Raw genomic sequence first — 26,305 nt, 5'->3', positions numbered from 1 at the left:
AGTAGGCCCATTCTCTCAAATCCTCTTTTCTGCTGCTCCATGCAAATGGCATATAGTGCCTCCCAATGACTCCTAGCCCACATCAAAGACAGCCCCTGAATTTCATTTTATCCAGGTGCACACTCAGGCTATTTCTTGGCCATGTGGACTTCAGAGATGCGTGACAGAAGCCACACATGACAGGACAGGCAGGAAATTTATCTCTCCCATGTTTACACAAGTTCTGTTCAGCAGAAAGGCAAACTTCCATTCTACCGACCAGGAGAGTAAGGCCCAGGGCTGTGCCAAGAGGGAAAAGGCTGAAGCTCCATCTTCTTTGTGCTCAGGCCCAATGAAGGAAGATGAACCTGAATTAGAGTGGTTCAGCCTCTCCCCACAGGAGGGTGGGATTCAGCATATCCCCCTAGAAGGCCCACCAACAAAGAGGAAGTCTCCGTACTGCTTTGGAGACTAGCAGCCCAGGTGTCCTGGGCAGAGGCTGGAGTGGACAGGAGTCAGGGGCTCATTAAAGCCTAGATAAGAAACCAGGATGCTGGGTCCAAAGCAAAAAGAAACGGCCAGAGTGGTGCTGACACCTCTGCCCTGTTATGCCTGCCAGGACCCCACTCACCAGGCCTGAGTCCCCAGAGGCCTCCTTCCTACTCCCTATTTCATTCCCTTGCTCAGAGGCAGGTCTGCGGCTTGGCTGGGAGCTCCAGGGACTGAGGGAGCAAGCCCAGCAGCTGCGGGACAGACCACATAGCTAAAACCCGGCGGGCCATAGGGCCCCGCGGAGGAGGCCCCAGCAGGCGGACCAGGCTGCCCGAAAAACCTCCCGAAGCTCCCAGCCTGTTGCTTATTCATTCAGAGTGGGAAAGCGCCAGCCCAGCGCGGCCAGCCACAGCCGGGCTGGCCATGTAAGGCCCCCAGGCGGCCCTGCCTGCCCGGTGCCCTACCGAGAGCCTCGTGCAGCCCTGGGCACCGCCCCTGCCCTGCCCTGACCCCCTTGGCCTCGAAATGCTGTCATCGGAGGAGCCGTCCCGCTCGGGACAAGGCCAGGATGGACAAAGCTAGAGCTGGGGCGGGCAAGGAGCCGTCCTGTCCTCGAGGCCGTGGGAAGAGAAGCACGCACGGGGGACCACTCCTGAGAGCCTCTCGGTCAACCGGGCCTCCGCAGAGGGGCCACCATGGCTCTGGCCCTAACCGGCTGGCAGCTGGTGTGGGGCGCCTGCGTCTGCGTCCTGGTGCGCGGGCAGCAGGCGCCGCCAGGGCAGGGCTCGGACCCGGGACGCTGGCGGCAGCTGATCCAGTGGGAGAACAACGGGCAGGTGTACAGCCTGCTCAACTCAGGCGCGGAGTACGTGCCGCCGGGGCCTCAGGGCTCCGAGGCTAATTCCCGGGTGCTGCTGGCGGGCGCGCCCCAGGCCCCTCCGCGGCGCAGCCAGGGGGGCCTCCGGCGTCGGCAGGCCCCGTCCCTGCCCCTGCCGGGGCGCGTCGCCTCGGACACCGTGCGCGGTCAAGCGCGGCACCCCTTCGGCTTCGGCCAGGTGCCCGACAACTGGCGCGAGGTGGCCGTCGGGGACAGCACGGGCATGGCCCGGGCCCGCACCTCCGTCTCCCAGCAACGGCACGGGGGCTCCGCCTCCTCGGTCTCGGCCTCGGCCTCTGCCTTCGCCAGCACCTACCGCCAGCCGTCCTCCTTCCCGCAGCAGCAGTTCCCCTACCCGCAGGCGCCCTTCGTCAGCCAGTACGAGACGTACGACCCCGCGACGCGGACCTACGACCAGGGCTACGTGTACTACCGCAGCGCGGGCGGCGGCCTGGGCGCGGCGGCCGTGGCCTCGGCGGGGGTCGTCTACCCCTTCCAGCCGCGGGCGCGCTACGAGGAGTACGGAGGTGGCGGCGGCGAGGAGCAGCCCGAGTACCCGCCGCAGGGCTTCTATCCCGCCGCCCCGGAGAGGCCGTACGCGCCGCAGCCCGCCGACGGCCTGGACCGGCGCTACTCGCACAGCCTGTACCACGAGGGCACCGCGGGCCTCGAGCCGGCCTACCCCGACCCGGGCCCCGACGCCGCGCAGCCCAACGGCGGCGGGGGCGGCGGCACGTACGGCGGCGGCGGCGGCGACCCCCGCTTCGGCTGGTACCCACCCTACGGCAACATGCCGCCCGAGGCCTACAGCCCGCCGCGGGCCGTGGAGCCGCAGCCCCCCTTCCGCGTGCTGGAGCCTCCCTACCTGCCGGTGCGCAGCTCCGACGCGCCCCCGCCGGGCTCCGAGCGCAACGGCGCGCAGCAGGGCCGCCTGAGCGTGGGCAGCGTGTACCGGCCCAACCAGAACGGTCGAGGTGAGTCCGTCCCGGCGCCCGGCGCTTCGTCCATCCTTTACAGAAGGCCTCCCCCGCCTGCTAAGTCAGGACCCCCACCCTGGCCCAGTGCTTCCCAGGCCTTCGCCACCGTCCACACATCCCCATAGCGCCAGGATTTGGCCAGGCAGGCCAAGGCTCTGACCTGGGGGATAGGGGATGGAGGGGCTGGACAGGCTTTGGGAAGAGACACTTGGGTCATCTGGGGACACTTAAAGGAGCCCCTCTCCCCACCTCTCCCTCGTTCCCACTGGGGCATGTCCTCCCCTCTTGGAGGTGCCCCTCTGCCAGCCTCACAGGGTGACACACGGAGCATCCGGGTCAGAAAGGCCTCGGGGACACCTCCGGAGGTGTGACAAGTTCCCGATCACTGGGCATAGGTGAGCTTGGCGTAAATGAACAGGAGGTTAGAAGAGAGAGTCTGGCCTGACAGGAGAGCAGACTGGACCTCCCGGGGTTCCTTCGAGGGACACTGCCAGGCCTGGACTAAGGAGGCAAGTGAGGCACTGGCCTGGGCGCCAGAAAACTTAGTAATCTACTTAAGTAATATTTCAGTGCATTTTTAGATCAAAAATCATGCCAGAAAAAGATGAACAAAATATTAAATGTTGAAATAGAATGAGTAATGGTGCCATGCCAAACTGTATTCAAGCCAGGGAAAAACTGAAAATTAGCAATAGCAATCTGTCTTTATTTGAAATTTTGATATTTGCTTCATCAGATTTCTTTTTTTGCAGTGCTGCTGATTTTTTAAAATACTGCCTCAAATATTACTTCCCTTACTTACTGAGATTTTAGCTGCCCTCTTAAGTTTTACACCCAGGCTGGGAAGAATCCCTGGAGGCAGTTGTGGACAGGGATGGTAGGGGGAGGTTGAAGATATGACCTAGTCTTGGAAAAGCTATCTGCACAGTGGAAGGGGCAGCCTGCCTTCTTCAGATGAGCAGCTCCACACATGCTGTTCTAAGGCAGGCTACCTTGGCGAGGGCCCACGAGTGGTCTGGCCAGGGCTGAACGGCCTTTGACCTAACCTCTGCCCTCCTAGAATTCCCTTTCCTGCTTCTGTCTCTGCAAGTCCACAGTCAGCTTTGGTCACGGTTTTCCATTCAGACCCAATGTGTGTGCGTTCCACGTCAGCCTTGCCTCTTTCAGGTTGCAATTAATATTCCTGAATCTTTACTCCTGCTTCTCTGCTCCACACCAGGGTGGCTGTGCCAGGCCCACCAGGTGAGGGCTAAGCACTGAGGGTCTCAGGGGCACAGATACTGCACCTCCAGCCTTTGTTCCTCAGCCTCTGTCCACATGGGGATGCATCCTTGTCTCCAGCCATACTGACCTTGGGTGAGAGGCTGCTGCTGGGTTGCAGGAGTGGGGACTCCTGTCTCTCTATGGGCTGCTGGAGCCCAAGGCTAGGGGAGGGAAGTGTCCCCAACGGTAGTACTCGCTCCCTCACATTCAGCGGCTTCCCAGTTGGTGCTAGTGGTAAAGAACCTGCCTGCCAACGCAGTAGACGTAAGAGATGCGGGTTCAATCCTTGGGTCGGGAAGGTCCCCTGGAGGAGGGCATGGCAACCCACTCCAGCATTCTTGCCTGGAGAATCCCATGGACACAGAGCCTGGTGGGCTACAGCCCATAGCGTCACAGAGAGTCAGACACGACTAAAGCGACTTAGCTCCAGCTCTCCCTCACATTCAAAGCATAGCCTTCAACTTGGAATGCTGAATCCCACTTTGAGAATCTGCAGGAGCTCGAGACAGGAGCTAGAGTGAGGGCCCTTCTATGATGTGATGAAGGATTTCGCAGCCTCACCTGCATCTGATCCTCAGCAGGACTCACAGCAGCCCTGCAGTGGTGTGTGGTACCACTCTGCATCAGCCCCTGCTAGAGCTCCGTGGAGGAGAGCACATTTTATCTATAGGCTAAACTGTTGTGGTGAATTTTCTTCGAATGCAAGACTGTGGAGTGGGGCTCAGCCAGAAGCGCTCCACCTCTGGGCGGAGGAGAAAACCCAGGCCTCAAATAGCAGTACTGGCAGAGCCAGGCCTTGGACTCAACGTCTGTGCCCCGAGCCAGTGGGTTTTTCTAAGGCCCTTCTGTGGCCTGTCAGGTCTTAAGGTTCAGAGGGAGACTGACCAGGGCAAAGCCGTGTCTGGAGTAGAGGTGCTTGGTGCTCTGGAGGGCCTCTGGCCATTGCCCCTGAGCCCCAGTGTTCATTTGAGATTAAAGACATTTCTCCCCTGAAGAAGATGCCAAGCTGAATCCAGGCCCTGCCCTGAGGAAGGCATAGATGAGGGGGCATCTCAGGGCTGTGATCGGGCAGGCACTGGGCAGGTGGGGAGAGGGTGGTGGTGTAGGGGAGCCAGAGGAGGGGCCTCCCCAGTCAGGGACTAGGAAACAGGGAGGACTTCTAGGAGGAGTAGATGCCCAAGTATTGCTGCAAGCTGTTAGCACCCTCCAGGTGCCCCTTCAGTAGTCCTGGAGGGGATGGTGTGTGGGTGGGGAATGCAGGCTAAATCCGGGCTCACAGAGAGGCCAGAGAGGGAGCAGTACCTTCTCCCCCATCATTTGTTCCCCTTCCCACCCTGCTAGGCTGGGACCGTGGAAAATCCCGGCTCGGGGAAGGCCAAGCTTTGTGCTTGAGATCAGACCCCCAGGCCTGGTGTGGGAGTCCAGGGCGGATTCTCTGAGGCTGACCTCATTCCTCCTGGCCGCACACCCAGGGGTCTGAGGCTGGGCGCTGGCAGCCCGCGTGTGTATGGGCGTGGACATGTCTTCACAATACCAAACACATGTGCGCACCACCCACGGCCTCCACGTTTGGGCGGTTTCCAAGCGCCTGTCGGGAGCCTGGTTTCTTCCTCGGGTGCCTGAACCCGCTTCCCTCCCACCCTGGAGAGGGGGACCCAAGGGTTCCTGCAATACCGTTGTCTCTGAAACGTGTAACTGGATGGAAGGCAAGGAAAAGGGCCCAGATCACATACCTGGCCTGACTGTCCCAGCAAATCCAGGCAGAGGCCTGGGGGTGGAGGTGCCTGCTTCCCAGGCCCCGCTGCGACCCCTAAGCTGTGCCCCTCCCTGTCCCATGGCCAGGCTCTCTCCTCCTGGCCTCCTTGTCCCTGTTCCTGCCTCCCCACAGCCTCAGCTCCTCTGATCTGGTGATATTTGTGCAGGCCCTGGAAAACCGTGCCTCTTCTCCCAGGGCTCCTCCTTACACCCCTGGCCTGTTTCACTGGTTCTGGCCACCCTGTGAAAATAAGGTGGAACAGCCGCCCTGGGAGGACAGCCAGTTGGAGGACATCCTCCCAGGGCACCTCTGATGGCTGTGCCAGCCGTGCCTGACACAGTTCTTCCAGCCCTATCTCACACAGCCAGTTAGAGCTATGACTGCCCCCTCCCTGGTTTCTTTTAGTCCATCCTACATGTGAGGCAGATACACCCTTGCATTGCTGATCACATTACTCTCCTGCTCAACGAGGTTCTGGGGCTCCCAAGGCCTTCAGGACAAAATCGCAAATGCCTTAGCCTATTGCTCCAGAACCTGAGGCACCTCCTCCCATCCCCTGCTTCTCCTTCTCTCAGGCCTCCACAGCCCCCGGGGACGGTGCAGGCCTAGGCGTTTCTAGGGTCCTCTCCTCTCCTCTCCATCCCGCCTCCTGCACCCAAGAGTCCAGACAGGACCCCTTAGTCCCTGAGAGCGGCCTAGGCTCCCTGCTGCCTGCCCTTCTCCCCACCAGGACCTGCCTTCCTGACTCAGGTCACGCACCCACCTCCACAAGGCTTGAAGGAGATAGATGCAAGGGCAGACAAAGCAGGACTCCACCCAGCAAACATCCAGAGTTGGAGCCCCCAGGCAGGAATGATGATCACAACTCCAACCATTTGCAGAGGAGCACCCGCTGAGCTTAGTGGCCTCGATGTGCAATTTCATTCACCCCACAGCCTCCTAGAGAGGTGGGGATTACAGGCCAGTGGTACAGATGAGAAAATTGAGACCAGGGAGGTCTCACAGCTGGATGCGGCGGAGCCAAGACTTCACACTGAGCCTGTCATGTCTTCATGACACTGAGGGGACCCCACCCTCAAGCCACCTGTGAGCCAGGCCCCAGTTACCCCAGCCACCTCCAGGGGGAATAATTCTGCTAGCATATGTTGGACACTTTGTATTTATACATCATCTTTCTTTATTCCCAAAGCAACCCCACCAGCCAGATGCTGATAATCCATCTCATTTCACAGATAAGGTGGCGGGTTCACTTGCTGATTGTCACATGACATGTTAGTAGTGAAACCAGAATTTGGGTCTGTATGACTCCCCACCCTGCGTTCTTAACCCCCATGCATTGTTTTTTTCCTAAATGTTCATGTATGGAGGCTAACCTCTCACTTCCATTTGGTCATTTAGCAGATACTTGCCTCCTGCTGTGTTCTGGGCAGTGAGCACTGGTTGTGACAAAGTGAGATGAAACAAAATGTGCACAGATTTAGAAGCAAAGAACACCTTCCCAGTGTGTTGTTAGCACGAAGCCCTATCATTTCCACTCCAGACTCCAGAGTATTTAACAAGCACACGGACAGCACCTGACACTGTTCTTGGAAATTTACAGTTAGAGTCGTTTAATCCTCATAACGGGCTTCCCAGGTGGCACTAGTTAGTAGTAAAGAATCCACCTGCCAATGCAGGAGACCTAAGAGACGTGGGTTCCATCCCTGGGTCAGGAAGATCCCCTGGCGTAGGAAATGGCAACTCACTCCAGTATTCTCGCCTGGAGAATTCCATGGAGAGGAGGTTGGCGGGCTACAGTCCACGGGGTTGCAAAGAGTAGGACACGGCTAAGCACACATACAATCCTCATAACAACCCTTGTTGTTACTATTACTCCCATTTTGCAGATGAGGAAACTGAGGCCCTCAGAGGTTAAGGAACTTGCCCACGATTGCTTTAACTGGTGACTGGTGGAGGCAGAATCACAGCTCAGCACTCCTTCCTTCCCTGTAGTTGTCCCAAGTTGCTCCTTTAGAAAGAAATGGAGTTTCAGGCCGAGGAAGTTGGGGTAAAGGGTCAGACAGCTATGGAGACAGGGGGGCCTGGGTCCTCTTGCTGCTCCCCTGTTTGGCAATCAGAGGTCACTGGTGTCGGAACAAACAAGTTGTGTCGGGGACAGCCTCCTTGCAGGCAGACTTCCTGTCTCCTCTCATATCTGCCAGTTGAGGGCCACATCCCCTCCCCCTGCTCTCAAACTGGACTATCCCTGCAGAAAGAGACAGCGTTTTAAATAATTATAATTGCAACTGATATTACTGAACCCTTAATATGTAACAAGGGCTTCCCTGGTGGCTAGGACAATAAAGAGTCCTCCTGCAATGCAGGAGACCCAGGTTCGATCCCTTGGTCGGGAAGATCCCCTGGAGGAGGGCATGGCAACCCAGTCCAGTATTCTTGCCTGGAGAATCCCATGCACAGAGGAGCCTGGCAGGCTACAGTCCATGGGGTCACAAAAGAGTCAGACATGAATGAAGCGACTGAGTGCGCACAGTATGCCATGCCCCAGACACTACCCAAGCATTTTATTGTTTCCTCCTTTAGTCCTCCCGGCAAGCTTGTGAGGTATCATCACCCCCATTTTACAGAGGAGGCAGCTGAAGCTAGAGAAGTTCGGTAACTCATCCAGGGTCCCAGAATTCATCAGCAGCCAAGCTCAGATCCAGGCTGGCTCCCCTCACCAAGCCTCAACCTCCCCTTCTGCTCCTGCCCCTCAAGGAAGGGTATGTCTCCACCTTCATTGTTTCTCTCGGATCTAAACCCCGTTAAGACACAAAAAGTTGGATTTTTTTGCCTTGAGTTCACAGGCCCCACAGAGCCTGTTGGGGTGGTGGCCCAGCAAGGTGCTTCAGGCCTTAAAGGTACCAATCTACTGCCGCACTTGGTTGGGGCGGGGGGACAGGGGGCTGTTCTGGCCTTTCGCCCCCCTCTCCTCCTCTCTCCCACTTTAGGTACCCCCATCTCAATGCCCCCTCCGAAGGGGCATTTCACCTCCGAAGGGGCACTTCTCCCCAGTAGTCCCAGCCCAAGTCCACGCAACTCCTGTCCAAGCCAAGAACACATGGAAAACTCCCCGGGGCAGTGGCTGGAAAGGCAGGAGAGGAAGGGCGGGGGAGGAGCCGCTGGTCGGCCCCAGCAGCCCACACCTGCTTCCAATTTTGTGCCCGGCATTCCTGCGGAGCAGCAGCCCGCTCGGGAGGGAGGGAGGCCGGAAGGAGAGGCTGCTCCTGTCCCTCCCCTGCCTTGACCTAACAGCCTCCTGCCCACAGGCAGCTGGAGCCAGAGGGCCTTGCTGTCTGGATTCGGGAGTGCAGGGCCAGGCTGCACCTGGGCCCCTCTCCCCCTTACTGACGGGCACCCAGAAACCGGGCATCTCGGCATCACCTGAAAACGGAGCGAGAGCGTCAGGACACCAGAGCAGGAAGGTGCTCGGGGGGAATTCAAGGCCTGAGGAGCGTCAGCCACCCGAGTCTCAGGAGACAAGCCGCCCTTCCTCCCTGTCGTGGGCCGATGGGAACCATGGTTTTCCAGCCCCAAAGCTAATCCTTTCTGAAAAGAAAGGGCTTTTGGAGTCAGTCCCAGCCTCTACGTGATAATGAAGGCTGTGCTCCCATAGGCAGTGCCAGCAGCCCCTTTGTGGGATGCCGGTGTTTGTCCTCAGGCTCGCCGAGGGCGTGCAGGTGCCAGGCCCTGAGCTGGGGTACAGGGAATTAAAGGGCATGCTGAACCCATCCCTGTTCTTGCTGGGGCCTGAGCCCTGGCAGGCAGGATGCCATGGTCCAGGTCTACTTCCTTCTCTTGCCAACTTGCCAGCTCTCAGAACACGCTGTGCACAGACCTGGGCCCCAGCGGGGTGGCGGCAGACAGGTGGTGGAAGAGGGAAGAGGGAAGAGGGAGGGGCACCGGGCAGTGGCAGAGGAGGGATAACAAGGTAGGCCTTGGGACCTTAAGACTGTACCCCCGTGAAGGGTATGTGTGTGTGTGTGCCTGCATAGCAAGGAATTCCAGGGCAAGGGCACTATGGGGTCAGAGATCAGTGGCAGAAAAGGTCAGTTGTGCTAGGAGCTGCCTCCTGCTCCTTAGGGTTAAGAAATCTGGAAGGCCAGGTTAAGGCCAGACCACAGAAGGCTGGCTGAGGAGAGCAGATACCATCTCATGAGGAAATGCAGCCATTCAACAAATATTTTATGGAGTGCCTTTCTCCGTGCTGCTCTAGCGCTGGGTATTCATGAGTTTAAGAAAAGAGACAAAATCCCTGTCCTTGTAGATCTTGTATCTTCATGGGTAAACATGATATGTAAATAATAGAAGGTGGTAAGTACTGTGGAGAAAGCAGAGAGAAGTCAGGGAGCTCTGAAGTGTTGGGAGAGCTTGCAAAGGTGTCAGAGTGGGCTTCATGAAGGTGACGTTTGAGCAAAGACTTAAAGGAGTCAAGTAAGTGAGCCATGCAGCCATCTGCCAGTACAGCATTCCAGACCGAAGAGCCAACCAGTGCAAAGGCCCTGAGGTAGGAACTCCCTGAGCTGTCAGGTGTGTTCCAGCGTGGTTGGAGCAGCATGGCATGGGTGTGGGGGCCTTACAGGAGACAGGTCAGAGAGGTAACGGGGTCCAGACCATGGAGGTCCTGTAGGCTACTGTGAGGACTTTGACGGTCCACTCATGGGGGAGCCACTACAGTGACATTTAAGCAGGGTCTCTCTCTGCTGTGCTGGGAATGGACTGTGTGGAGGCAGACAGGGGGAGTCTGAGAGGAGGCTGGTACAGAGATCGAGGCTGAGATATCAGCAGCCGGGCCAGGGGGATAACAACGAGGTGGGGGCAGTCAGTTTCAGGATATATTTTGGAGATAGAGCTGATGAGCTTTTCCTGATGAATTGGCTGTGGGGTGTAAGAGAAAGAGAGGTGTCAGGCATGATAGGAAAGGGCTATGTCCTGTGTGGCTGAAAGGGTAAAGTCACCATAAGCTGAGATGGGCAGTTTTGTAAGAAAGATTAAAAGTTCAGGTCACTGAGAAGGGTCTGAGGGGCAGCAAGGGAACCCAGGAGACCACGGGATCTACAGAGCCTCCTAGAGGTGGGGGCAGGGCACTAGGCAGGGCCTGCAAGAGGGGGCCCGTGGGTGGGGTGGGTGGGCGTGATCGAGGGGTGTGAGGAGGTGGCAGGAGGCAGAAGGTAGCTCACCTCCCCTGGCGGCCTCCTCCAGCTCCGCCCCAGCTACTTCTGGGTAGTTTGCTCAATTGAACAAACACACTTGCCCTCCTCTGAGTCTGGAACTGTCACCCAGAATATCGAGGCCATCGCTGCCCTTGGACTGCCTCTCCCAGTCTGGTGGGGGCAGCAGATGGGAGCTGGAAAAAGGAGGAAGGAGGGGCACTGGGCGGGGCAGAGGAGGGCTAGCGAGGTCGGCTTTGGGGCCTCAGGACTGTACCCCGTATAAGGGTGTGTGTGTGTGTGTGTCTGTGTAGCGAGAATTCCAGGGCAAGAGCGCTATGGGGTCAGAGGTCAGGGGCAAAAAAGGTCAGCTGTGCTAGGAGCTGCCTCCTGATCCTTAGGATTGAGAGCTCTGGAAGGCCAGGTTAAGGTCAGACCACAGAATGCCTTGGCCGCCACCCTGAGAAATCTGACCTTGTTTCTGTAGGTGATGGGGAGCCACGGAAGGTTCTGGGCTAGGCTCAGTGACTATCCTAGCTCCTTTGCCTGGACTGTATTGCCCTTCGTGGTGGGCCACAGTGGATCCTGCAGAACCTTGCCTGCCTGCTGGTCACCCAGGTGTGGCGCTGACAGTTTAATGTCCTTATTATTAGACGATCATTTCCTAGGACCCAGAGCTGCCAGCTCCCACCCCGGAGGCTCTCCCAGCCCATCCTTATTCCAGGCCATGCTCTCTGAGCTTCCTGCTCTCCCCACTGAGGGGCTGCTCTGGAGTCGGGCCGCTCGGGCCAAAACATCCCTCTCTCTACATATTTCACAACCCACTGACCGGTTCCTGCTGGACATTGTTTATCCTCCAGCCCCAGGCTGGAGAGATTAGGGCTCTTTGGCATTCCGTTTGCCTTCAGCTGCTTCATGTGAGCAGGAGGCTGGGGAGAAGGATTTCAAAGGAGACGAGGTTTATGGAACTCACAGGAAAGAGGAAGCCAAGAGGAAAACAGGTGAGGTGTAGGCACGCGGAGGGAATGTAACCTCAGACCCTCCACTCTGGGAAGCCGCCAGGAACCACTGAGCAGGAGGGAACAGATTCCTCCTAAAGCAGGAAGGATTTAGGTCAGACGGTGGGAGAATTTCCTGGCAGCTAGAGTATCGTCTGCAGAGGTTGTAAGAGGTCCTGGGCTCTTGCCCAAAGCTGGGGAATGGCCTGAATAGCTCCTGAAAAATATTTTAATCTCCAAGTGTTTATGGAGCCATCAAACCTGCTCTCAAGGGATGGTTACTGTAATCTCCCCGTCATCCACGTGGGAAAACTGAGCCTAAAGAGGGGCAGGACCTGGAACATGAGGCACGGGGTGAGATGGCAGATATCGCCTGCTAGACTCTGTCCCACCAGAAGGCCCCAGCTGAGTCCTGCCAGGGAGCAGGAAGACAGTCCTCAGCTTTCCACAGGCTGGTGTGGGGGCCAGCCGGCAGCTCCAGGCCCAGCCCAGGGGAGGCGGGAGGACATCAGACCCCCAGGAGGCAGTGTGCAGGGGCCCTGGGTCCCACGGAGAGGAAGCCCAGAGGCAGAGTGGGAATGCCGAGTGCTGGCGCTTGGCCCTCCGCTCCGTGTCCTCCCAGCCCTGGAGGGTCCAACAGGGCCCCCAAGGCTGAGGGACTTCCTCCAGACCAGAGGCTGCCTGCAGAATGGCCTTGGGACCCGGTTCACTCACACCCAGCCCCTCCCCAGCCGAGCAGCCTAGCTTTAGTCATCCCCAGGGCCCTCGCCCTCTGACTCAGTGTCCTCCCAACCCTAGTGCAGCCTGAACCCCTGTGGCCAGCACACTGTCTCTGGGGAAGCGTGTTCACAGGGGGTCAGCCCCAGGCTCCCGGCCCTGAGTGAAGTGGAGCACAGTCAGTCTGTGTTAATGGAAGCAGTGAGGCATAGACAGGGGCCAGACCCACCCAGGGCCTCGCAGAAGGCCTGTGACAGTAGGGTAAGAAGTCAGGCTCCTGCCTACCTCCTGTGCAAGGACAGCAGGACGCTGAAGGTGACCAGGACTCCCTGGGTAGCCTGAGCAAGCCCATCGCCCAGCCTTTGAGGAGTCAACCCCATCCCCAGGAGACTGGCTAGGTTGGTCATGGAGGGTATAAACTGTAGAATCATACTCACAATGACAACCAATGAACTCGACATATCTTTAGGAAGATGGCAATGACGACCCTGTATGCAAGACAGGAAAAAAGACACAGATGTGTATACCGGACTTTTGGACTCAGAGGGAGAGTGAGAGGGTGGGATGATTTGGGAGAATGGGAATTCTAACATGTATACTGTCATGTAAGAATTGAATCGCCAGTCCATGTCTGACGTAGGGTGCAGCTTGCTTGGGGCTGGTGCATGGGGATGACCCAGAGAGATGTTGTGGGGAGGGAGGTGGGAGGGGGGTTCATGTTTGGGAACGCATGTAAGAATTAAAGATTTTAAAATTTAAAAAAAATAAAAAATTAAAAAAAAAAAATACTGACCGGAAGTCAAGAAACGGAATGAGACCCATAAGACAATATCATTCATATACCTCACGGATACATACCCACTTCCAATTTTATACAGAGGCACAGATGTTCAAAGACGTGTCTAAGGGTCAGGGTAAGGATGAAAGTTTAAAAAAACTTAATTATGAGAATGGCCTTCCAGAAACCAGTGATAGTGGTTGCTCTGAAATGAGAATTCATTTCTCTGCCTTTATAAAAGTTTATAAAAGTTCTCTGCATTTATAAAAACAAGTGTCTCCAGAAAAACTTCCCACTACACTACTTTATAATGTCTCCAGTGCGAGGTCCACAAGCTGGCTGACTCCATACATCCTGCATAAGAGATCCCAGCCCCGGCCCCCCAACACAAAATTACATCCCATGACTGATGGTTCTCCCTGCCTTCTGATGACCTGATGACCAGGATCTTCCTTTTAAAATGCACATTTCTTGGGATGGTGGGGAAGAGAGGTGGACACAGGTCTTGTTGGAAGTGAACTTTAACCAACATTGACCACTCTGTCTGGAGGGCCTGGATGTACCCCCACAGCCAGAGGTAACAAACCGGTACCCCAACCCCTACATCCGCAAGTGCCCACTCAAGCCTTCCTTCAACCCCCTTCCAGCATCACACAGCCCACCCACACACCCAGGCCCCTGTGGAGAGGCTGAGAGCCCAAGCCTGCAGGCCTGGCTGCTGATGGAATGCCTCCTGGGAGAGCAGCAGAGAAGGAGGCATTGTTCCTCCCTGGGAAAACATACCAGCTGCGGGAGGGGGCCTGCTGTTCCCAGAGACCTCAGTGGGGATTTTAAGGGGGGTTGAGGGGACCCAGCCTAGACTCTGTCTTTTCCTGTTGCTTCCCCCACGGCAGTGAAGGTGGGGAGTCACAGGACCCCTGTGCTGGTCAGAGATGCAGAACAAAGAACATAAAATAATGACCAGGGTGATTTCATTTAAGTTCGAGAAACGGCATAACCGATCTAAAGTGATTAAAAAGCAGATCAGTGGTTACCTGGGGAGGAGGGAGGGGAGATTTACTGAGAAGGGCCAGGGAGGAACTTTCAGGAATGATGGAAACAGACCATAGCATGATTGTGGTGGCTCTAACACCCTGTGTACATTTGTCAAAGCTTGTCAAACTGTATGCCCAAAATCTGTGCATTTGACTCAGTGTAAATTATAACTTTAAAAAAATCATTTTTATGAAAAGAAGAAATGACATGTAAAGAAGGAGAGGTTGGGACCTGGAAGCTCGTCCTGGGGCTTCCTTGACTTGCTGTGTGACTGTGGGCAAATTCATTGCCATCTCTGAGCCTCCTTCCCTCCAGCACCACCGTGTGCGGTGGCTTCCTGAGGGAGGGTGAGGAGCACACTCTTGGTTGAGTGGAACAGTAACGTGTGAGGCCACCATCGGCAAAGAAGCTGGCCTGACAGAGAGCTTAACAGTCGGCCCTGAAGCTCGCTGAGGGGGTGAGTGGGGCCTGAGCCCTGCCCTCAGGGAGTACAGACTGGAGGGGAGCAGACACGGGTACATATGAGGAAATCTAGTAGTGAGGCAGAAGTGTGAGCAGCTTGAAATGTCACTGCCAATCAGAGAAGCCTTCCTGGAACAAGAGGCACCCGCCTGAACCTGAGGTCCCTCTTTGGCTCAGCCTTGGACCAGGAGCAAGGTTCAGTGTGTGGCCAGGATCAGAATTCAGTATGTGATCAGAGTCAAGGTGCAGTCAGAGGCCAGGAGTGCACCAGCCCCGAGTACCCCCAGCCTCTTAGCTGGCTCTTCGAGCTTCCCTGGACTGAGAGGAAGGGTCGGGCCAGAAAGCTTTGTAGAGTCATCTGTACAGTGTTTATTGAAACCGGGCCTGGGGTGGGGGTGGCAGGCTGCCTGGTGCCAAATGTAGGTCTCATGCAGCTTCAGGCCCAGCTGACCCACCACCACATGTTGCTGAGGGAAAGGCTCTTTGATAATGGGAAGGGAACCATTCCTGGCCGTTCACCCCCCTCTCCCCCACCCACAAGCTTCTATGGACCAGAGAGTGAGAAACAGCTTGATTCGGAGGTGGCCCTTGCTTTCAGGGCCTGACGCTCCCTGGGGAAATGACTGCAAGCATTCCTAGGGGCTTGAGTAACGGGGCCGAGGCTGGCCAAGACAGCCCCCATCAGCCAGGAGCCACCTCATCCTCACCCACCCTTGTGCTCCATGCTTCCTCTTCATTCCAAGCAGGTGAGATCACACTGGCTGCTCCTGCCTGAGGCCTGGGCCCCTAGGCAGGCAGGGGTAAGGTCTGGGAGCCCCAGAGATGTATTTGTGAGGGGTGACAGGCAGGCAGAAACCTCTGGGAAAGGCTCAGAAGCCAGCGTCCCCCTCTTCTGTCTTGTCTTCTGGACCTGCAAGCTGACGAGGGTTTTGGCAGCAAGAAGAGGCTAGAAGCCTGTCTATATGACTCTAGCCCCCTCACTGTGCCTGCCCCCAAAAAAACAGAGGGCTTGAAAGAAGCTAAAAAGAACTTACAGCTTCATTTTATCATTTATTTGCCAAAAGCCCGGCAGCATGAGAGAGGAGGGGACGTGGAGACCTAGGTCCGTTCCCCTTTAAGCTGGTGGCTAAGCTGGGATGGAGCCCAGGGCTCTGGAGGCCCCCTGCCCACCTCCCACCCTACACCTTCCACACACCCAACATCAAGATCTTTCCTTCTTTATTCCGTGTGGCTAGGGTCTGGACACCTGAGTTCGGCTTCTGCTTAGTCCTAATAACTCACTGGGATGAGGTTATGTACGGGGGTGGGGGTGGGGAGCAGAATGGACATACCCTTGGCTGCAGCCTGACCGGAGGAACAAGTGATCCGGGGACTGGACCAGACTCCAGACTTCCCCTGGGCACTGGGCCCCAGGCCCTCCTCAGACTGGAGGCCAGAGGCTGCAGACGGGAAGGTGCGGTCCGCGCTGGGGGCCAATGACAGGATGAAAGGAATCCTGAGCAAGGCGGGCTGGGCGCCCAAGAATCCTGCCCTGTCAGCAGCCTGCTCCAGGGATGTGTTTTCCTGTGAGCCCATCCCTTCCTGGCCACCCTCACTTCTGCCAACCGCCATTCACCTGGCTCTGCCCAGGAGCTTCTGGTACCCGCTGAGGGCTGGAAGCCTAGGGCTCGCTCTTGGCGGTTCACGAAGAATGCCAGCTGCAGGGGAGAGACGAGCAGAGAGTGCCCTGGGAAATAAGGATACCAGCGGGAGTGTCTGCACCAGGACGCGCTCGGCCCTGCCCCCAGGCCCCTGTTCTTGCTCCGCCCCCTGTCAAGAGCACTCTCTTGTCTTCTCTGCTTCTCTGCTTCTCCAGATCCCCCCCAGTCTCCCAGGAGGCTCAGTGATCCCCACAGCACGGGGTTCCAGAGGTGAGCCCCTGCTCCCTGACCTCCCTGACCCCACACCTGAGCCTAGAGAGAATGGTTCATGTCACACATCTCGCTTACATACATATTGGGAGGCTTCCAGGAGGAGGTGACAGTGTAGAGAACTGAGGACGACCAAGGACATTTGGGGTTGGGGAGGTCTCTGGGCTTTAAACTTAATCCTGACCCTCCTCAATGCCAAGCTATTGCTCCCTCCTCTCTCTCTTTCCCACTCCTCACTCCAGGTCTCCCTGACTTGGTCCCAGACCCCAACTACGTGCAAGCGTCCACTTATGTCCAGAGAGCCCACCTGTACTCCCTGCGCTGTGCTGCGGAGGAAAAGTGCCTGGCCAGGTAAGGAGATGAAGTGTGGACGGTCGCTGGGAATCACCCAGAACCTGCCTGCAGGCTGCACTACCCTGGCCTTCTCATTGGTGGGCCTTGTCTGCCCCCAGGGTTTCAGGTGGGGAAGGGAATGGGGAGATCCAGCTTTTAGGTATACATCACACTGCCAGGAACTTAATGACATCTCATCTTCACACCCGCTAATGATAAAGAACCTGCCTGCCAATGCAGGAGACATAAGAGATAAGGGTTCTGTCCCTGGGTGGGGAAGATCCCCTGGAGAAGGAAATGGCAACTTACTCCAATATTCTTGCCTGGAGAATCCCTTGGACAGAGGAGCCCGGTGGGCTACAGTCCATGGGGTTGCAGAGTCAGACACAACTGAGCAATTTAGCACGCAACTTCACACCAACCCCAAAGGGTCTGTGTTGCCCCATCAGTAACTGAGGAGCAGTGAGAGGAACTGAAACCCTCAGATCTGAGGGTTCTAGCTGCCGTCAGGACAGAGGGCAGGATTATGGAGCCATCTCCACAGAGGACAGGTGGAGGCTGGCCAGAAGGGGCCAAGGGCACAGGTGGCAGTGAGGCCTCCGTTGCGTGTTGCACCCGAGAGAGCGAAAGGTCATCAGTTTACTTGAACCCAGGAGGTGAGTACAGCCGACTCTCCATTACACCTGGGTGATTCTGCCTCTTGCAGAGCTTGCTTCTCAGTTTGACGGCGAATGTTCTGGTCAAATATGTATGCATTGAGGACATCTCCCCATGCTAAAACAGCTAGTTAAAGATTACATTGACTTACTTATTTTGTTTACATCCCTCTATGTTGAAAGCACCTATTATGAAAGCATAAGGTGCTATGTTGAAAGCACCTTAATTATTTGCTTTTTTAAAGCAGTTGAACTCTCCTTTCACTTTTGAGTCTCTGGAAAGCACTTAGGGATCTCAGCATCTTCTCACTGATGGAACCTCTCACTCACTGCCATTCAGAGCAGCCGACCACAGGCCGTTATCTGTCTGTGACAAGATGAGGGTGCTCCCAGTGACTCACTTGATTCACCACTTCCTTCATTGAGAAAGTCTTGCTTCAAAAAAAGAAGTATCAGCTGAACCAGTGTGATCGGTGATGCAGCTGATTTACGTGTTGGTGGAAGTTCCTTATCTCCTTACAGAATGGCCACAGACAGTGTGAGAGCTGGCAGAGGTCCAGGGACCACATGTGAGTCCCCTCAATGGGCTTGCCCACTCAGGTCTCGTGCCTGGGAACAGAGCATCAGAGTACTGCTCTAACTGCAGCGCCTTCAGAGAACAGGAGCTCGGTCTCCATGGCTGTCCACTGAGGCTGAGTTTTGAAGAGTCTGAGTCAAAACCAAACTGTTACTCCATCTTCGTGGAACATCCCGTGTGCCCACACCTGGGCCCCCAGGGGGCATGGGGAGGAGGCAGCCGGGGCTCCGTTTGAGGGCTCTTTTGATCTAGCGGGAGAAGGTAGCTGCTCACCCACACCCAAGCAACAGGGAGTGGAGGAGAGCTGGAAGTGGTGGTTGGCAGGCTGGAGCTGCACGAGGCCAGAGGAGGGGGCGGCTGGCAGGGGCTGAGGCGTCCACGGAGGCTGGGCGTGGGATACAGACCTAGAAAATGCAGCAGGACCAGCGCCCTGGAGCGGCAGGGGCCCGCGGAGATGGCCGAAAGTGCGGCCGCAGACCGGTGCCAGCCCACAGACGGCAGGCGGGCCTCAGACGAAGGAAGGGATTCACTCCAAGGCTCACCGCGGGCTTGTGGCCAAGCTGGGCCTAGAACCCAGACCCTAATGGGTTCCCACGGTGTGCCGAGCCCAACAGAAGGGCAGGATTTAGCTGAACAGAGGGAAGGAGGATGTTCTGTTCCAGCGCAGACAGAGACAAATTCCAAGCCTCCCTCAGACAAGGCCAAGGGACTCACATCCTGGCAGACAGAAGCCTGCAGCGCCTGGTGTCCAGACATCTTCTCACAGAGAGCTAATCCCCATGGCTGGCCACCTCCTGCCTCTGGCCTCAGGGCCCAACCTTTAATGATTGCTAGGGAAGTGCCCCTGAGGCTGGCCAAGACAGCTGTCCGCAGTCAGCTGAAGGGGGGATGCCTGCAGTCAGCCCTTTTTCCTACCTATGGGGCGTGTGGACATGTGTCCCCTCACTGCCGCCCCCCAATTTTCTCTCTTCTCCCTTCCCTCCCCACAAGGCCCATCTCAGTTGGCAACCGGGGGACAGCAAGTGAATTGTGAGCAGGCAGTTTGCAACCAGTGCTTCCCCAGCGAAACACGTCAGGTAGCCGGCCCTGAAGCCGCACGAGCAGGGAGAGGTGGCCTACTCACACAGGCCCAGCTTGGGGTGTGTGTGGTATCAGGGCTTGTTGGAGGCAGTGCTGTTAGAGCTCCCAGGCAGTCAAGATCCCTCTAAGTGGGGCAATCCCAGCAGGCTTCCTGGAGGAGGGGACCTGAGTTGCAGCTAAGAGGCTGGTTGGGTTCTGGGTCAAGCGAACAGAACAGACAAAAGGACAGATCAGTGAAAGAGTTAAGTCTGTTTGCGAAACAGTATTTGAAGCTAGAACCCAGGGTGTAGGGGGAGGGGGGAAGTCAGAATCTCTTGGACAAGGCTGTTTTTTAAAAAGCCCTCCAAAGATTTTGATATGCCCCCACGCTCCGTTGTGTCTTACTCTTTGTGACCCCTTAGACTGTAACCCACCAGCCTCCTCTGTCCATGGGATTCTCCGGGCAAGAATACTGGAGTGGGTAGCCATTCCCTTCTCCAGGGCATCTTCCCAACCCAGGGATCAAACCCAGGTCTCCAGTATTACAGGCAGATTCTTTACCATCTGAGCCACCACTCTCAGGGACTGTCCCCAACTGAGAGTCATAAGCAGGCATCAGGGGTCCTCAGAGGGTCATTATCAGGCCCTGCTGTAGAGCATCCCCACCAGCAGCTTCCAGCCACATGGCAGAGGGGAGGGGGCGGCCAGCAGAGAGGAGTGGAGGCCTGAGCCTTGGCTGCAACACAGGGCTCGGCTGTGAGAACCTTGAGGGACAAGACGGCCCGCGCGGGGTGTCTCTTGCTGGTACCTAAGCCCCCTCTGATCTCCCCACCTGTCCCCACAGCACAGCCTATGCCCCCGAGGCCACCGACTACGACGTGCGGGTGCTGCTGCGTTTCCCCCAGCGTGTGAAGAACCAGGGCACAGCGGACTTCCTCCCGAACCGGCCACGGCACGCCTGGGAGTGGCACAGCTGCCACCAGTGAGTGGCCGCCCCCATCTGGGCCCGGACCCTGCGCCCCGCGAGCACCCTGGCAAGGGCGGAGCTGGGGGGAGGGCCCCGTGAGGTGTTTTCTGCCAAGAATCCATCACTGGGGCAAGGACTTTTCAGCGGAGCCTTAGCAAAAGCTGGGCTGGAAGATGGGACATAGAAAGATCGGTCTGGATAGGAGATGGAAGTGTCTAGAATGCAGGGCATCGCCCAAGGGAGGGCAGTTTAGGTAGGAGCCCAGGGAGGAGTGAGGGGCCCTGAGGAGGTGCCCTCCCGGGGTGCCTGGCTTGGTGGGGACACCAGAGATGCTGCCTGTGGGACACAGGGGCCCAGGAGCCCAGGCTGGTCAGGAGGCAGGGTCACCTGGGCCATCTCGGGAGGGGAGTGCGCAGGGCCGACTAGGCCCTCCTCTCCCGCTTCCTCTCCCGCCCCAGGCACTACCACAGCATGGACGAATTCAGCCACTACGACCTGCTAGACACAGCCACAGGCAAGAAAGTGGCCGAGGGCCACAAGGCCAGCTTCTGCCTGGAGGACAGCACCTGTGACTTCGGCAACCTCAAGCGCTATGCCTGCACCTCTCACACCCAGGTCAGGTCAGGTCGGGCTGGAGAGGTAGGGCCGGGCTCCGGAGGACGGGGCAGAGCTGCCTGGAGATGGGAGGCTGGGTCACCCTGAAGACGGGCTAGTGCCAAGGTTCCTGGCCACTCGGCTTCTCCAGAATGCAGGTCTTCTCACCAGTCCTGAGGCCACGACAGGGCTCCTCGGGGCCTACCCTGCACCTCCATTTCCAGGGGTGTCTGCTTATGGAAGGAAAAGGAACATTCCAAGGAAGTCCGGATGGCTTTATGTTCCATTTGCCTAGCTGGGCCCCCAAATCCATCTTTCTGTCCAGAGAGTGTCCATCTATCCTGCCTATCTCTCTCTGTCCATTCATCCATGCACCTCTCTTAGGCATCCCCCCAGCTTCATTTCACCCCTCCTTCTGGCTAATTACATCTCTTATTGCTCTGGTCCATCTGCCCAGTGAGTCTAGTACAGGGCAGAGCCATGCTGAGCAGCTCCTGGGGGGAGGGAGGGCAGGGTCAGGACAAAGCACAGAGGAAGGAGGCCCAGGCTGCTGAAGTGGGCATGGGGTGGCTCTCTGAGGAGTGCACAGCACCCCAACCTCTGCCCCTGTCCCCTCTCCTAGGGCCTGAGCCCAGGCTGCTATGACACGTACAACGCAGACATCGACTGCCAGTGGATTGACATCACCGATGTGCAGCCCGGGAACTACATCCTCAAGGTAGGGCCCCTGGAGGCACTCCTCCAGCCCGATGTCCTCACCCCTGACGTAAGCTGCACATTCTGGTGTACACCCTCTGGGTGTTAGATCTCACAGGCAGTCACGAGCACTCTAAATGTGGCAATCACGGTAGACTTCCTGCAGGAGGGGACCTGAGGTGGGTCTAGGAGACTGGGTGGATTCTGGGTCAAGTGAACAGAAATGAAAGAGTTAAGTCCGTTTGGGAAGCAGTATTTGAAGCTGGAACCCAGGGTGCAGGGGAAAGGGGAGGCCAGTATCTCCAGGCTAAGGCTCCTCCTTCACAGTCCTGTTGCTCTGCAACTAATGATGTCCCCTGAGGTCTGCACTTCACATCTGACGGTCTTAGTCTCGGGCAGACACAGCCTCTTCCCATAAAAAACGCCAAGAAAGCTGCAGCCCAGGCGTGGTAATGCTGGAGGAGGGGGGACTCTCTTCCCAAGTGACAGAGGACTTGGAGAGCCACGTAGGCCATCCCCCTGTCTGTGGGCAGGGCAGGCACTGTGCCATCTGGGAGAGGACACTGCCCTTCCCTGAGACACAGCTCCTCACGGGACCCCTCGTAAAGCCAAGGGCTTTATCCCCTCTGGCCTGAACCCCTCCTCCACATCCGATCACCCCAGTGTCCCTTGGTTGGGGGCACAAGTAGAAAAGGACATCAGGGGCACAGAACCCAGCATGGTGCCTCCATGCAGGCTGGGCAGGGGCCAGGTCATCACAGCCTCACCTGGGGAAGCCAAATCTTAGCCTCTTTCTTGCAGGTGCAAAGCCAGGGTAGGGCTCACTCTACTGGGCTCCTTGGGCTCTTCTCTACTCTGGAGTAAAAGAAGAGCAGAGAAGGTAGGCCTGGAAAGCAGCTTTAATCTGCACAAAGATGGGCTGCTAGGCAGCTGCGTTCAGAACCCAGCAACCCAGAAGCTGTTGGTTGCAGCCCTGTCCTGAGCACCTCTCACTGGGCTTGGTGAGGCCTCTGCTCAGCCTTACCTAGGGGCCAGCATTGTTCAGGGTATCTTTTTTCTTCCCTCATTCATCCACTCAACAAACTCACACAAAAGCCCTTCTGAGTTCTGGGTTCCAAGGACTCAAGACCTGTAATGCCCAGTTCCTGCCTCTAAGAAATGTGACTTAGGGATGCCACCACTGCATCTCTTCTCAAATGCGCTGCAGCAGAGGCTGGGTGTGGCCTAACCCAGTGAAGCCCTCCCCTGTCAGTCCAGCATTTTAAAGACTTCCTCGTGTCCCAACAGCTCCTCTTCCGCCAGGTTATGCTTGGGTCATCATCTCAGTTGAGTGTCAGCTACCTGGGGCTCCAGGCCAGGAGATGCCACCTGGCATCAGATAGGCCATCAGCGGATCATCTAGATGGGCACGCGTGGTGAAAGGCTGCGGGCTTCATAGTCAGGGAGACCAGGCATGGGATCCCTGCCCAGCCCCTCACTCACTGCTGGGTTCCCTGGGGCAGTGCCTCTGAACGCCCTGTGCCGGGCCCCCTGTCCTGAGCTCTGACTGAGGAAGCCTCCTGTCTTCCCAGAAGGGTGATCTGATGATGCTCTCTTTGCCTGTGTGCTGGCTTCCCCTTCCTCTCTCTGTGTCTCGGCCTCTTCTCCCGCCTCTGTATCAGTGCGTCTCTTGCTCTGGCATGGCGTCTCCATCTCCTTGTCTCCCTCTCTCTCGTCCCCTCTGTGTCTCCCCGTCTGCCTCTCCACCTTCCTTGGCGACCAAATGAAGCACAGCCCCCTGATCAGATCCCTTTCCATCTGTTCCCTTCCTTCTTCAGGTGCATGTGAACCCAAAGTACATCGTTTTGGAGTCTGACTTCACCAACAATGTAGTGAGATGCAACATCCACTATACAGGTCGCTACGTTTCTACAACAAACTGCAAAATTGTCCAGTAAGTGTTCGGCCACCCCACTCCCTGCCCCAGCCCCTCTCCTACTCGAGGAGCAAGCAGGGCCTGCTCCTGAAACACAGAGGATACCTGCCTGTGGGTCACCTTGATGGCCACGCACGGCTGCAGCTGGACCAGCCCACAGGCTGGGCAGGAGGAGGCTCGTCTGTGCCCACCCCAAGCCCAGTGCTCAGGATGGGGGTGGCACTCGGGCTGTGGGCGCTGATCTGGGGCGTGGCCCCCCCAGCTCTCAACTGGAGACTGGCAGGGGCCATCGAGGAGGTGCAGGGCTCTGCAGGCCTTGCTCTGTGACCCCCTCACTCTGACCTCAGGCAGCTCACCTCACCTGTCTGACCTTTTCTCTTCAACACTTCCCACGCAGGCTTGTGAGGCGGATTGAAAGGCCTGACAGCTGCCTCTGCCTGTTCCAGAACCCTTACACTGGTGCTCAGTGAATGGCAGCTGTGTGAGCCTTAGGGTCCCTGTAAAGTGGATTGAATGAAGCAGTCCCAGATTAGAAGGGATTCTAGCTAGAGTCACTTCTAATTGGTCATCAGCCCCTGGGCCCCCTTGTGGAGGGAGCTGATAAACTCTGCGCCCGGGCCTTTGGCACATGGCTCCTCAGCTGCCCGGGCTGGCTGTCCTCAGCCTCTCTCCTGATTCCTCACGTGAAGTACTTTGCGGAGGGACTGCCTGCTTACAAACTCATTAAGAAATGCAGTTGCACTCTGTGTGAATTTTATTTTATTTTATTTTATTTTATTTTTTTGTGTGTGTGAATTTTAAATGCTAGATCAGGTCAAAGCAACTCTCTTCCATTTAAAAAATAAAGAAAAAAAGGATAGTCTTCTAGAGCTGTAGTCCATCAGCTAGGGGACAACTGGCAGGGATTCTAAGACCCAGAAAAGCATTTTTCCCCGAACATGCCTGCTTATTAATGGTTCACAGATATGAGAGGCTTAGCCTGTCACCAGGGTCAGGGCTCAGAGTGTGACTAGGATTAGGGCTCAGTGTGTGACCAGGATTAAGGCTCAGCGTGTGACCAGGGTCAGGGCTTGGTATGTGAGCGCTCCGTGTGTGCTTGCAGGTAGCCCCTTCACCCTTGGCTGCTGCCACTAAGCTAACTGTTCACAGCCCCCCACCACACTGTGGGAACAGTAGCCTCTGGTTCAGTTCAGAGATTCTGTTCCTCATTAATGGGATTAGATCAGAATTATCCAGGTCATGGAGTGACCTGGGAACGACTGACTCCTGCCCCATCCCTGGCAACCTAGCCCTTTGGCAGGCCTGGGTTTCCAGCACCTTCTTGCTCCTCAGGGCTTGTCTCTTTCAGCCATTGAAAGTCCAGGGGTCACCTGAACAGTAGAGGTTTTCTGGGAAGCAGTTGAGGGAAGGAGTAGCAGGGGCGGGCGGGAGGAAGGCAGGAGCCTTACAGGAGGAAAGGGGGCTGAGCGGGGAGCAAGGGAGGCAGGGAGCCCACACGCCCTCTTGTCGCTCCTGCTGGGGAGGGAGCATCCAAACAGCCCCCTGTTTTCTGGGAGGCACCGTGAGCTAGGCCCCTCAGCGGGGTGGACAGAGCCGCTGCCCCACACCCTCGCCAGCCCCGCCCCCCCTCCCCCCCCTCCCCCCCCCCCCCCCCCCCCCCCCCCGGGGCCTGCGGGCGCCGGGAATGCCGAGGCCCTTCCTTCCGAGCCCTTTACATAAGTGCTTGGAGAGGCTCAGGTCTCATTAGCGCGTCTCTGCGACCCTGACCGCAGGCAGGCGGCTGGGCCAGCGCGCAGGAAGCTGGACGGAGCCTTCCCAGAAAGGCCATGGGACTGACGCCTGTGGGTTTCAATCATGTTTCTGAAGAGGAAAAAGGAGGCTTTTTTTTTCCCCAAAAGTACTGAGTTAGAAGAAGTAAGAAAGTATTTCCAGACAGTAGCTAATGGCCTAGAAAACAATCTGGAGCTCAGGGCAGGGGGCAGCATGTGACCACGCCCTGGGTGGGAGCCCATGAAACCCCTCTTCTTAGAGCTGGGGGGTGCAAGGCCCCTTTCCCTGAGCCCCAGTGACTGAGGGGAGTGGAGGGGAAGCGCTCAGCTGGGGAGGTGGTGGGGGCCTGGCTGACTCCCTGCCCCTCAGCCTGCCACTGACCTGCTCTCTTTCTTTCCTTAGATCCTGATCCCAGGGAGGTGTATACAGCCGGCCCACCTCCCCACCTTCCAAAGCAGGTCCCAGGCAGCCTCCCACCAGGACGAGCCCGGCCCGAGGGGCCCAGGCCCCACTCACAGGCAGGGGCAGCTGGACGCGCGGGAGCATCCTTCCCTGCCCGCCTCAGGGAGCGAACGGGGGCCGAAACCACAGGGACTCCGGATGCCAGGCCCCACTGTGTACTTAACTCTCCCCTACCACGTTATTTTGTTGGTTGTTGGTTTTTATTTTTTATATTTTGGCCATACCACAGAGTAAGATTGCCCAGGCCTGGGCTGAATAAAACAAGGGTTTTCTACTCCGTGGGTTTCTGCATGTGGCCTGCCGGCCGGGATGACCAGAGCTAGGTTGGGCTCGGGGGACATGCTTGGGATCCATCCTTCACAGCAGAATCTGGAAAGGCAGCCACCACCCTGTCAGGACCACAGCTTGACCGAGAGGGCCTCGAGGGCCCGGTGGAAGCCCCATAGGGTCTCTCTCGGCGCCAAGCCCTCTGCGTGGGGAGAGGCCCATGACACACTGGGGGAGGGGACCCCCCCCGCATCTCATCCTCCACCACCACCCACCCCCCCTTGCTCTCACACAGTCACCCCCTCCACCAGCCACCTGCCCCCCTCTCACATATTGAGCACCTACTGAATGCCCGCCTGTGTTGGAACAGAGTGCACATCAGGGTCAGAGACAGCTCCTGCTCACGGGGCTGGAGGGGGTGCAGCCCCCAACGTGGAAGCATTGCCTGCCTGGTGAGACAGCCTCTGGGGGCAGCGGTGGAGCCCAGGAAGGGGAGGGAGAAGGCTTACTGGGCAGAGGCTGACGGACGCGGTGGCCCTTTCGCTCCTGTCCTGGCAGCAGTAGCCTGAGCTGGACCCT

General features: G+C 57.2%; 1 protein-coding gene across 2 annotated transcripts; it reads left to right on the top strand.

Annotated features, from left to right (window-relative positions):
- LOXL1 (lysyl oxidase like 1) lies at positions 802-25,736 on the top strand. 2 transcript variants are annotated; one of them, XM_018066409.1, is made up of 8 exons: positions 7,954-8,103; positions 15,119-15,266; positions 16,673-16,781; positions 19,900-20,037; positions 20,481-20,637; positions 21,239-21,334; positions 23,130-23,245; positions 25,400-25,736. In XM_018066409.1, exons 2-8 carry the CDS (start codon positions 15,140-15,142, stop codon positions 25,404-25,406), a joined length of 750 nt encoding a protein of 249 aa, XP_017921898.1. In that variant the 5' UTR covers positions 7,954-8,103; positions 15,119-15,139; the 3' UTR covers positions 25,407-25,736. The 2 variants fall into 2 exon arrangements, with proteins under 2 accessions (XP_017921896.1, XP_017921898.1); XM_018066407.1 differs by lacking the exons at positions 7,954-8,103; positions 15,119-15,266 and adding an exon at positions 802-2,322.

The sequence above is a fragment of the Capra hircus genome, chromosome 21, assembly GCF_001704415.2.
Source record: "Capra hircus breed San Clemente chromosome 21, ASM170441v1, whole genome shotgun sequence".
NCBI classification, from domain to species: domain Eukaryota; kingdom Metazoa; phylum Chordata; class Mammalia; order Artiodactyla; family Bovidae; genus Capra; species Capra hircus.
Note: the sequence above shows the minus strand (reverse complement) of the source record. Positions and strands in the feature narration are given on the sequence as shown.

Bases quoted from the DNA above. Each gene is read 5' to 3' on its own strand.
- LOXL1 (XM_018066407.1), top strand. From the start codon at position 1,167: ATGGCTCTGGCCCTAACCGGCTGGCAGCTGGTGTGGGGCGCCTGCGTC. The intron at 2,323-16,672 runs GTGAGTCCGTCC...TCCTCACTCCAG, and splicing joins GCCCAACCAGAACGGTCGAG to GTCTCCCTGACTTGGTCCCA. The intron at 20,038-20,480 runs GTGAGTGGCCGC...CTCCCGCCCCAG, and splicing joins GAGTGGCACAGCTGCCACCA to GCACTACCACAGCATGGACG.